At 41.3% G+C, this 13013-nt stretch overlaps 2 protein-coding genes and 1 long non-coding RNA gene across 3 annotated transcripts in view; 2 read left to right on the forward strand and 1 right to left on the reverse strand.

Moving 5' to 3' along the window:
- Nucleotides 1-7588: 7588 nt before the first annotated feature.
- klhl42 (kelch-like family, member 42) lies at nucleotides 7589-9503 on the reverse strand. The gene is made up of 3 exons (XM_037695744.1): nucleotides 8725-9503; nucleotides 8462-8655; nucleotides 7589-8043 (listed from the first exon to the last, which is right to left on the reverse strand). Exons 1-3 carry the CDS (start codon nucleotides 9486-9488, stop codon nucleotides 7589-7591), a joined length of 1413 nt encoding a protein of 470 aa, XP_037551672.1. The 5' UTR covers nucleotides 9489-9503.
- An 831-nt stretch (nucleotides 9504-10334) lies between these two features.
- Nucleotides 10335-10883, forward strand: LOC119428113. Its single transcript, XR_005187692.1, has 3 exons — nucleotides 10335-10621; nucleotides 10694-10750; nucleotides 10844-10883. It is a non-coding gene; the product is annotated as an uncharacterized LOC119428113 (long non-coding RNA).
- Nucleotides 10884-12215: 1332 nt separating this feature from the next.
- The window catches only part of LOC119428223 (endosome/lysosome-associated apoptosis and autophagy regulator family member 2), a 22055-nt gene continuing 21257 nt past the window's right edge, over nucleotides 12216-13013 (forward strand). Inside the window, exon 1 of the mRNA XM_037695871.1 lies at nucleotides 12216-12457. Within this exon, the coding sequence (XP_037551799.1) occupies nucleotides 12347-12457 (111 nt within the window). The 5' untranslated portion in view covers nucleotides 12216-12346. The remainder of the gene's footprint in view (nucleotides 12458-13013) is intronic.

Genomic DNA, 13013 nt, shown 5'->3' on the forward strand with positions numbered 1-13013 from the left:
CTGTCCTTGGATTCCTCCGTTACGTCTCTGTTTTCCTTTTCCTCGCTCTCTCGTTCCTCACCTCTCATTTTTGCAGAACGGCGGCAGCGTTTTTAGCCTCGTTCATCTAAAAGGCCGTGTAGCTGAAACATATTAAACACATGATTTGTCACACAGTCTGGGCTAGTCCTGCTGTGTAGGTGTGAAGGAGATCACTGATCTGACCTCACAACGAAGATCAATTCGCCCCAACTATTGATTTCCTCTGTCCCACCGACGACCCCCCCTCTGAGTATCACAGTTATTGAAAAAAATCCAATTTTGTCCATTCACCCACCAAACGCTACAAACATCAATCTTTGTGACCTCTGGACAATGACACACATTCTGTGGTGATGCAGCCTGCAGGGCTTTATGAGATAAAGCGATCTGCTCATCTCTGATCTGATGGCATTTAATGCTGACATCAAGGCAAAGCATGCTCTTTAGAATACTGCATATTTTCTAATGATGGGAGTCCTTGTGAAGGTGAAGTGGAACAAACTGCCTTCAAAGGGAGGGAATGATTTCAAAAGAAAATGCTGCACTCTGCTGGTCATATCTTTGCTTTACATCAATGGTTACTTCTCTTAAATTGCTATTTAATACAGTTTAGTTTTAAAAAACACAATTATGTTCCTGTTTGATAGCAAAAAATTCAGATTGATTTCAGATGAATGGGTTTTTAAGAAGATAGTTGAGTTCAGAATGAAAGTTCATGTATTTGGAAACAGCCCGTCACCTGCTATTGCCATTTACTGCATGAGACGCGCAGCACAACAGGGTGAACAAGAACATGGCTCTGATGCAAGACAGTTTGTCGAGCGTCAGTTTTATGTTGATGACGGGCTCACATCGGTTGCCACGCCAGAGGAAGCATTCAACCTACTTTCGAGAACTCAGAACATGTTAGCAGAGTCTAACTTACGCCTTCACAAAGTGGCATCAAACTGCAGTCAAGTCATGAAAGCCTTCTCTGCCGAGGATCGAGCAAAGGACTTGAAAGATTTAGATCTAGGAGTTGATCCTCTCCCAATTCAGAGAAGCTTAGGACTCTTTTGGAACCTACAATCTGATAGCTTCACTTACCATGTGTCAAATGACTCCAAACCATTCACACGTAGGGGGAGTGTTGTCAACGGTAAATAGCCTGTATGACCCTTTGGGCTTTGTCGCTCCCATAATAATTCAAGGGAAAGCACTGCTCAGAGAATTGTCATCTGAAGTGGGAGACTGGGATGAACCTCTACCCCTTGGAAAACACAAGATTTGGGTCTCGTGGAAAAATTCATTGCAAGCCCTTGAAAACCTCCAAATACCAAGGTGCTGCAGCTCAGGTATGTTAAGCACAATAAAAACAAAAGAACTGTACATTTTCTCTGACGCCTCCACTGTAGCTATAGGGGCAGTAGCTTATCTGCGCACAATTAACAGTGAAGGACAGTACCACGTTGGGTTTGTGATGGGGAAGTCTGAGCTTGCACCCCGCCCTGCACACACAGTACCACGCCTGGAACTCTGTGCTGCTGTGCTCGCAGTACAAATGTTTGAACTCATTAGAGACGAGCTGGACATTAAAGTAGACAATGTAAAGTTTCATACAGACAGTAGAATTGTTTTAGGATATATACACAACACTTCCAGACGATTCTACATGTATGTTGCCAACAGGGCTGCACGCATTAGAGCAGCCACACATCCCAACCAATGGCATTATGTAACAACAGAGTTAAATCCAGCTGACCAAGCCACTAGGTTCATTCCAGCAGCCGACCTGCAGAACAGTATCTGGTTCTCAGGTCCACCCTTTTTGTATTCAGACACACACACAGACTCACACAATACTAATCCTTTCACACTCATCGAACCTGAAAAAGACAAAGACATGCGTCCAGAAGTGAAAGTTCTAAAAACTACAACACAAGAGTCACAGCTAGGCTCTGAGCATTTTGAGAGACATTCCAGTCGGACAATACTGTGCAGAGTCATAGGCAGACTCATTCATGTTGCCACATCCTTCAAACAAAAAACTGAAAAAAAGGGATGGAAAAGTTTCAGTGAAACGCCAAGTGTCCGAGAACTCACGCAAGCAAAAAGAGTCATTGTGCGAGCCGTCCAGCAAGACGCTTACAAAGATACGTTCAAGAACCTTAAAGAAGGAAGACAGACAAACACAAAACGGGACACACTCAAAAAGCTCAATCCTGTAGTGGATGAAGACAACCTCTTACGTCTCTGTGGACGTCTCTCCTCTGCTGATCTCACAGAGAATGAAAAACACCCTCTGATTATCCCATCTTCCAGCCATATCGCCACACTACTAGTAAGACACTTCCACGAACAAGTGTCTCATCAAGGGAGACGTATGACTGAAGGAGCTGTCCGCGGTGCTGGATTCTGGGTAGTTGGAGGTAAGCACCTCGTATCCTCCGTCATTCATAAGTGTGTCACATGTCGCAAGTTGCGAGGCAAAATGCAGACCCAGAAAATGGCAGACTTACCCGCAGGCCGAGTCACCCCTGAACCACCTTTCACCTCAGTTGGTCTAGATGTGTTTGGGCCATGGACAATTGTGACACGTCGCACAAGAGGTGGCTGCGCCCAGAGTAAACGCTGGGCCGTGTTGTTTATGTGCATGCCAACCAGAGCTGTGCACATTGAACTGATAGAGAGTATGTCTACTGATAGTTTTATAAATGCATTAAGAAGGTTCTTCTCTATTCGAGGCCCAGCCAACCATCTGCGCTCAGATAGAGGCACAAACTTTATAGGAGCTTGTAAGGAGCTAAACTTGGAGAAAGGAAACACAGCTATGGACAAGTACCTGCAAGAGAGAAGATGCACTTGGACATTCAACCCCCCTCACGCCTCTCACGTGGGAGGCTCCTGGGAGCGCTTCATCGGAATCGCCAGGCGCATTCTAGATGCAATGTTGTTTCAAACTGAACAAACGCGTCTCACTCGTGAAGTCTTAAGCACCTTCATGGCCGAGGTGATGGCAATCATTAACGCAAGGCCTCTTGTTCCTATATCCACTGACCCGGACTGTCCTTCCATATTCACTCCAGCAATGTTACTAACGCAAAAGATGAGTTCTGTTTCTGCTCCATCGGGAAACTTCTCTTCAGGACAGTTATTTGGAAAACAGTGGAAACATGTTCAACAACTTGCTGACACTTTTTGGAAAAGGTGGAAAGGAGAATATTTGCACACTTTACAAAGCTGCCCAAAATGGACTGAAACCAGACCAAATGTTAAAGAAGGAGATGTAGTCCTGCTAAAAGATACTCAGGTCAGCAGGAATGAATGGCCCATGGGACTAATAGTGAAGACATTTGCTGGCAGAGACGAAAGGGTCCGCAAGGTAGAAGTGCGGATTGTACAAGGTGGGACTGTTAAGGTATTCTTAAGACCAGTTTCGGAGATTATTGTTTTGCTTTCAGAGACTGAGTGATTGTCATTGGATGATCAATAGCCAGTGTGTTTAAACATGAAGTGATGTTTGTTGTGATATAATATGATTATATCAAGCGGGGAGTGTGTTGCCCTTTGTTTAATAAGTTCATGTCTTGAGTAAGCTACGTAAAGAGGTAATAAATAAGTCCATAGTTACTAATTAGTTTAAGTAAATTCATGCTGAAACCTGTTTAATGTTTTGGGTTTGGATACCAAGCAGAGTGAGACATCTGTTGTTCATCATATATGGTATGTGCAGCACGTGATGTAGTGAGTACTCTTACCGCAGAAAAATCTTTGACGTATTTTCTTGGTAGAACCCGAGAAAATTCTTCTGATAAAAAAAAAAAGGAGAAACATCTCATATAAATGCTAAATATGCCCTACACGCTTGTGCCTTGGTAAACTTTTGTCTTTGTGAGTATTGTTGTGTTCAGAATGTACTTGAGCATTGTGGAAATTATTTTATTTGAGAAAAATGCAGTGCCAATGTAGAGCACATGTTCAAGCTAAGCTAACTGTTTAAGTGGGTGTGTTTGTGTGACATTGAGATGTGTACTGTTTAGTAATTGTTCTCTTTCTGTATATTTCAGTTACAAAAAATAAAAGTCATAAATGAAAGGTCTTCAAACTCAAGAAAGCAAGCCTTGTCTGAAGATTTTTTTTTACTTTGTTTGCTAGCTGTCAAGCTTCACATAGTCACGTGTTGTGAGGACAGCATAGTAAAAAGACAACTGCTCAGCGGGCTCAAGCATACAGAGCTACATTAAGCAACATGAGTCTTCGCTCAGGGAGAAATTATCTCAGAGACTATGATGCTGAACAGCAAAATGAAGCACCTCTTGAACCACCAGAAGTTACTTCTCAACTGGCCACAATGCAGCTACAGTTACAACCATTCGACACCAGGTCGCAGGTATCCAGAGCACCCACAAGAAGGTCTCAGCGGACATTCTTATCATCAACAGGCTCTTCAGCCACAAGGGCCCATGCCAAAGCTCAAGCAGCACGAGCTCAACTAGTGTACGCTGAAAAAGAAGCCAACATGATGAAACAAAGAGCTGAACTGGACGCACACCTACATGTCCTCCGGTGTCGTAGATTGTAGATGTGTCTTTATGTTTTGGATCATTGTCTTGTTGGAAGATAAAGCTCCGTCCCAGTCTCAGGTCTCTTGCAGACTCAAACAGGTTTTCTTCCAGAATGGTCCTGTATTGGCCCCATCCATCTTCCCATCAATTCTGACCATCTTCCCTGTCCCTGCTGATGAAAAGCAGGCCCAAACCATGATGCTGCCACCACCGTGTTAGACAGTGGGGATGGTGTGTTCAGGGTGATGAGATGTGCTGCTTTTATGCCAAACACAACATTTTGCATTGTGGCCAAACAGTTTGATTTTGGTTTCATGTGACCAGAGCACCTTCTTCCACATGTTTGGTGTGTCTCCCAGGTGCTTGTGTCAAACTTTAAACAACACTTTTTATGGATATCTTTGAGAAATGGCTTTCTTCTTGCCACTCTTCCATAAAGGCCAGATTTGTGCAGTGTACGACTGATTGTTGTCCTATGGACAGACTCTCCCACCTCAGCTGTAGATCTCTGCAGTTCATCCAGAGTGATCATGGGCCTCTTGGCTGCATCTCTCATCAGTCTTCTCCTTGTTCGAGATGAAAGTTTAGAGGGACGGCCGGGTCTTGGTAGATTTGTAGTGGTCTGATACTCCTTCCATTTCAATATGATTGCTTGCACAGTGCTCCTTGGGATGTTTAAAGCTTGGGAAATCTTTTTGTCTCCAAATCCGGCTTTAAACTTCTCCACAACAGTATCTCGGACCTGCCTGGTGTGTTCCTCGGTCTTCATGATGCTCTCTGCACTGTGAACAGAACCCTGAGACTATCACAGAGCAGGTGCATTTATACGGAGACTTGATTACACACAGGTGGATTCTTTTTATCATCATCAGTCATTTGGGACAACATTGGATCATTCATAGATCCTCACTGAACTTCTGGAGTGAGTTTGCTGCACTGAAAGTAAAGGGGCCCAATAATATTGCACGCCCCACTTTTCAGTTTTTTATTTGTTAAAAAAAGTTTGACACATCCAGTAAGTTTCATTCCACTTCACGATTGTGTCCCACTTGTTGTTGATTCTTCATAAAAAAAATTAAAATTGTATATCTTTATGTTTGAAGCCTGAAATGTGGCAAAAGGTTGAAAAGTTCAAGGGGGCCGAATACTTTCACAAGGCACTGTAAATTCAAACTTGTGCATTCATTTTAATTTTTTTATCTTTGAAACTGTTGCCTAATGATTTCATTTGGAAAGCAAGCAGTTACAATTAAATCAGTAAAAAATAAATAAAACAATGTTCAAGTACACGTTTGACTGTAACTAAATATTACTTTCCAAGAATATTTTGAGTAGTTGCAAGAAATTAAGACAGAAAGACCGAGTTGAGTTAACTTTAGGACAAACTAGTCAACAAAACTTTCTTCTTAATTAAGTTGCTCAATCTTATTTTGAACAAACTTGTTTTATCTGGACACTAACTTTAGATGCACATGACTGAAATAATAAACTAAATGTTACTAGATTTTAACTCAGAACTATTTACATGTTTTAAGGGGCAATCTTTGATAAATTCATTAGGAATTATTGTATTCTGACTAGATAATTTAATTTATTTACTGTATTTAATATCTTGATTTATTATTTTAGTTATTTTTCAATTAGGAATACAGTAAGTAAATACATTTCTGTACTTTTTGAGAACAGGTTTACTGCAGGGACACATACTGTGCATTTTAAACATCCTGTTTAGTTGCTATTTTTTTTTTTTTTTTTTTTTTTTTACTATATATTGAGTCAATGTATACTGTAGTTTTCAGGCAGATTAAGAATGCAGGACATCAAAACAGATTTCTGAACATGTTTAATGTCATGACCTAAAATTTCCAAACCACCAAACAAACAAAAGCTGAAATCCATCAACTCAAACACAATAAGTACGGTTTTTATACTAAACTCTCACAATTTTTTTTTATTATTTGAAGCCTCTTAACCCCTTTTCATAAACAAACCAAAAAACGTAACTTGATTTAAAAATAAATCTGTGTTGGTCAGTTACTGGCAATGTAATAAAGTCTTGCATTATGTGCTTTTCTTAACGATCCTATCAGGATGCAGAAGGCACGTGTGCATCATTTAGCTCATAAATCTGTGCTTTGAACTTTGGTAAATTTTTGGAAATAAACATTAAACTGAGTTGCACATAAAACACAAAGGGATTTGTAAAAAAATCTTTAAGGATCTTCAACGTCCCGTTAAAGTGACATGTAAACCAAAGACTCGATTAGGCGCTCTGTGCAACAAAAAGTCAAAACATGTAGTAAACAATATTCATGGCAAGTATTTGGAGTGTAAACATCAGGAATAGTGTGACCCTTTAATAGCAGACGTTTCTTTTTTGTGCTTCCCAAGTATTAACATTACACAATGTTTCTCTTACCATATTTTTCGGACTATAAGGCGCATTAAACGAAACAAAACAGTCAAACTTTATTCAACTCATTCACAATAACCACATAAAATCAGTTCGAGGTCAGTAAGCACAACCAGAATTAATACATAAGGCGCACTGTTGATTTTTGAGAAAATTAAAGGATTTTAAGTGCAACTTATAGTCCGAAAAATATGGTATAAAAAAAAAATCTAACCCTCCTGTAACCGTCTGGACAAATTTGGCAGCAAAGCAGTTGGGAAACAGGTTCAAAATAATAGTAATCTTTTACATCCAGGTGGTTAAAAGTGACGTTTCTGGAATATTTTACCAGACAGGTATTGAGAGCTATAGGCATTTTTTTTCGGGGGGAAACAAAAGTTATTTCTGTGATTTCATTGTAACTTTATTTGAACACATTAGAAGCACAAAATGAAATGTGCTGCCATATAAATGAGTCATGTTCACTTCTTATATATGCATCTACAGCAGTGTGTAAAATGAATTGGGCTCATTTGGAGGCACCGAGGTCAAAAACACTGTTCCCACGGATACAACACCGCCTTGTTCAGGGCAACAACAAGCCGTCCAGTTGTTCTCTGCCAACTGACAGTCACAGAGTGTTGGGGAGGTAAAGCGAACAGAGCAGCATGTTCTGTCCCAGAGCCGGGAAACGCCTGAACGCCTCCCAGCCGCCAGAAAATATGTAGTACTTGAGAAAGACGCGGTGCTCCAGGGTGGTGGGCAGACTCACGTCTCGGCTCATGATGTAGATGCCGTCGTTGTGCAGCGTGCACGTCAGGTTCAGGCCTGACTTGGACGTGTTCTCCTTCAGCCGGACCCACTCCCCCGTGGTAACGTTGTAGGACTGCACCGTCAGAGTGTCCTCCGTGTGGCTGGGACGCCAATGCCGCCTGCCTACCTGCAGCTTGTGGGTGTAGCCACCCACCAAGTAGATGGTGTCCTCCACTGAGAGCATCTGCTGCTTACGAATGTGAGCCGAGCAGGCGCGAAACACCGTCCAGGTGTCAGAGGTGGGGCAGTATCGCAGGACATTGGTGTTCCTGTCTGCAAGACACAAAACATCTTTTTCATTCATTACTTTGACTTCATACAAGCCTGAGGGCGACGTGAACTTCTTAAAGGCTGCGGTTCTCAAAATTGAGGTTCAAACTCCGCTATAAATTGCAATTGTCGCAATTTTTTTTTCTACTTATTATTACAATCTTTAACACACGAGCAGAACTGAACCCACCTCACTGAATCAAACTGAGCACGTTTCAACTGAGAACTAAACATTTCTTCACCTTCTCCCACACAAAAAAAACACACAGTAAACTGGTCCGAGTGGAGCTGACAGCCCGTTTGTGGTTTTGTAACGCAACGTCAGATCTGTTTCTGTAATATGTGACAATATTTCCCAGTGGTTTTTGAAGCAACGGGACACAAATTCCCAGAATCTTTAGATCAAGGTCTGTATACAAACCTCTGGCAGTGTATCCACCCATGACGTAGATCATACCCTGGCACTCGCAAGCTGAGAACTCAGCCAGCGGGTCAGGCATTGAAGACACGCAGGTCCACCAGTCATATTCTGGACTGTAACACTCCACGGTGCCCAGACACTGGCCTCCAACAGCATATAGCTTCCCTTGAACTGCCAGCAGCTTGAAGTTGGACCTGGAGAGGACACAAAGGGTGAAACATGAAAGAAACTACAATCAGTGGGGTGGTGAGAGGCAAATGTACCTCTTCTGGTTGAGGGGTGCCACCTGGTTCCACTCGTTTCTGCAGGGGTTGTAGCAGTGCACAGCAGAGATCTCCTGATTTGACACCCTGTATCCGCCCACTATGAACAGGTAGTTATCCAGAACAGCAGATCCATATCCCCTGACGTTGATCATGTCTGTTGGCAAGTTGTTTGCCAGTGGCTTCCAGCACTGCTCCACCTCTCCATACCTAAGCATGGACCAGGGTTCATCCTGATCGGGCACATTCAGAGACAGACAGGTGAAATCTCCGATGGCCACGAGGGTGGCGGTGCCTTTCATACGCATCTCCCTGACTTGGTCCCCGACACCTGAGGGCAAACTGCTGAACTCGGGACGCCTCAGCATGGGATGGTAATAGCAGCTCATGTATTTGAGGCAGGCGTTTCGCAAATCGTGAGTCCCGTAGATCTCAGAGAGGCTGTAGAGCTCCACACAGTTGTCCAGCCGGATCTCTGAGGTCAGCAGCTTCAGGATGGAGGTGACCTGCAAGAAGGAGGCAGTCTCAATCAGATCCTCCAGAGTTTCGTTGACTACCTGGACTTTGGAGGTGTTGATGAACTCCAGGACCAGCTCCAGGCCCGGGACGCTGAGACCCTGCAGCTGCACCGAGTCCTCCGAGGATTCCCTCATCCCGGAGCTGTAAAGAGCTCGGAAATAATCGCTTTTCTCTATCAGCTTCTTTTTATTCACCTCGTAGGTCCTGTCGTCCACCACAATGACAATAATCTGGTCGGATGACATGTTGGACTCAACTTCTGTTTTATTATTTTGTTGCGCTTTCGACGAGTTTACCGTTTACCGGCGGAGGAGCTCCGTGGCCGCTCCATATATGGTCATGTTCATCCCATAGATCCCTGAGGAGCTGCTCGCCTCAGGACGGCTAACAGCTAGCGGAGAAGAGCTGGTAAACCTGACAAAACAGCCCTTTTATCGGAGTAACATCCCTAAACAGCTCGGTAGAAAACCAACGCTTGTTAAAATATGTCACTTACATATTACAGTTTATTTCTGGCTTTGGAAGCAACACTTTAAATGAGTTTTGTAAGCCATTCGTGGGACGAGCTGCTAATGTTTTGATGCGGAGCTTCTTCTTCGTGAGTTTTTTTGTTGTTGAGTCGAGCTGCTGCTGCCCCCTGCCGGTCAGGCCAAACAGCGCCACCACCGGGTTCATTCACATTAAAAACAATACTTACTGTTTTTACTCCAGTAACAGATGCAGCAGTGAAAACACACCCAATCACGGGTACAAAACTCCGATTTAAAATACTGTTTAGCTATTCACAATATTTTAAACTTTATATACAGAAAATAAAGCACCAAGTTACTCAAACTTAAATACAATATTTAATCAAAAACACTCAAAAGTACTTTTTGAACATTGATTAACAACTTATTCGATCATTTCTGCACATTGTTTTCATTTTGATGTTGTTTTTGGATTTGTATCGCTGCATGATATATAGATACTAAATATACTATAAAGTTATGTTGACAATAACAAAGATATTTAAATTAATAAACAGACACAACTCCGAGATAGAAGTATCCTTGCACAACCGACCAGTACGTGTGTAAGTGTCACCACAATGATTGATTTATGTTTTAAACGGGTTCATATTTGTTTTCAGTAGTTAGAATATTTTGTTTTTAGTTTGTTTAGTTCACACTGTGAAATATGTTTTATTTTGTATAAGATGCATTTATTCTGTCATGAAGGACTATTTTGGTTGTACTGTTATCGCGAGATTTATGTGAACGGAAGAGAGTGGCGAGATCTTTTGTGCTCGACACACACACATTTACCTGAAGCCACATGCAGTTACCTGAGGACACGAGAGGCGTGCAGCAGCCTCGATAGTTCGCTAACTGTAAAGGTATTTATAACTGTTGTGATACATTGTACATCGGTCAGTTATGGTGTTCTGATGTTTTATATGCTTATTTAGAATGTACAAGATGAGAAACATTCGCTTAGGACTTCTTTCATGACGAGCGGCCATGAGGTATTTCTTTGTTAAAGCATGTTTTACTTGTCGCTCAGTACTGTACCTGAAACCTTTTGTTTTACTTCTGTACTTTCTGTCTTGTTTCTGTAGTTTTCACGGCATTCATTAAAGCGCCCGTTTCAAATAAAGAAGCCGTGCCCGCGTGTCGTCATTGAGAAGTTACAACGTGTTTGCAAATGAAACTGCACAAATGACTGTGCACAACTGGTTTTATAAATTGAATAGTTTGATTTCTTGTGTCTTTTGTTTTTACTTTGCTGTGTGAATCTGTGCCTTTCATCAGACTACTTTTTACCCTGCCGTTTGCATTTTTTAGTATCTTTTATTGAACTATTGTCTTTGTTTTTTTGTTTACATTATAGCCATATGTACTTGTCTACATTTCCTTCTACATTTTCTGCTGATATGTATTAGTCTAGTATATTTTTTTTACAGTTTTTATTGCATTTTGATGTTGTCTTGTGTTAGTCAACTGTTTTTTTTTTTCTTTACCTGTTTATCCTTTTCTTTATTTCATGACACATGTTGCAGGGATATATACTGAATCAATCATTTTCTCTTGTGGATCTGACAATACATAAGAATTTGAAACTTAACTACAGTTTGTAACTGATGGCAGGATCTAAGAAATGTCTTTTAATCTAGGTTAATCTTTAATTACCGTAATCATTAATATTTAATCTATGCTATTTTGGGTTGTAACTGGGACCTTGCATATACAATTTCGTTCCACCTCATGTACAAAGTACCACATGTGATGCGAATGACAATAAAGAACACTGAACCTTGATTAATTGTTTCTGCTTTTCAGATCTGTTTGAAAATATGATTGGTAAGATTATATAATGATGTAATTTAAAAAGGATTAGTCTGAAGATTTTTAAATTACATCATGTTTGAACTTCAGACACAACAATACATATAATTAACTTGGCCTGAAATCCATCCATCCCATCTTTACCTGCTTCTTCCTTTTTGGGGTACGCCCTGGACACCTAGGGACAATTTAAAGTAACCAAACATGCATGTTTTTGGTCTGTGGGAGGAGAGTCCTGGAGAAAACCCATGCACTATTTGCCTGAAATATTAGCTTAAATAGTGGAAAAATAGAAAATGTTATCCCCAAATTTATTGTCGGCTAAGATTTGTTCCATTTTTTTGTATAAAGAAATATATTTGTTTTGTTTCCTTTAATTACGCTTTAAAAAAAATTAACCCAGAGCCCTGATTTTGTTCTTATTTGGTCAAATTATATCAAGATTTTCAAGTTGAAATGTTTGAAGTCGCTTTGACAAACTATTTAATAATAATAATAATAATAATAATAATAATAATAATAATAATCGATATGATGATTCAGAACTTTGTTGTGACCACAGAATGCGGATGTGCTTTAACTGTCTAGTTTTATTTTGAAAGTCAGACCGGAAGTGTAAATGTTAGCGCGCTGTGATTCGGGCAGAAGAAGAAGAAGAAGAAACAAGACACGGCTCATCAATGACAGCGACAGCCGTCCAACCGTCACCGCTCGGCCTGTTTCATGTTCGTGGCTCCTGGCAGCGGACAGCCTGCTGGTTGTAATCCGAGCTGAGGATGTGGGAGCCGGCGTGCACCTCCTGGTCCTCCCGCTGCTTTCTCCTCATCTTCATCACCGCTCACTCATCATCGGGGTCCACCGACCGAGACCTGCAGCCGTGTGACGAAGTGAGTGAATTTACTGCTTTAATTCATGGCATGTGAAGAAGATGCTGCTTTATTTACTTTTAGGTCTTATTTGTTTACATCATTTCTTATTGTGGCAACAAGTGTTTACCATTGGGATTTAATCTAAGATGAAATATCCGGACTAGCTTAATTTAAGCTAATAAATTGACGCAAAAAAAACGCTCAGTTTTCCATCGTCACAGCAGCTCAGCAGGGTCTGAGTCAGCTGCTGATCGGATTAAAACGCACCTCATGTTGGAGAGGAGGACGCCGTCTGCTGGCCTCCATCCTCCTGTGAGCCCAAACAAGAACATTATGACCGAACCGGGTCTGCTCTGCGGATTTTTTTCCGAACCAAACAAATCGATCGGGAAAATCAGAGGCGTTTTTACAATCCTTAAACACAGGGGGCCGAGCCCAACCCCCAAATATTTAGAAATTACTGTTGCATTGTTTTCACAGTTTCAAAAGTAAAAATATTTATTTAGGATGTGTTGTACCACCTTTTTGCTTATATATATATATATATATATATATATATATATATATATATATA

This window comes from Nematolebias whitei, chromosome 22 (assembly GCF_014905685.2).
Source record: "Nematolebias whitei isolate Nwh7 chromosome 22, NemWhi1, whole genome shotgun sequence".
Taxonomy (NCBI): domain Eukaryota; kingdom Metazoa; phylum Chordata; class Actinopteri; order Cyprinodontiformes; family Rivulidae; genus Nematolebias; species Nematolebias whitei.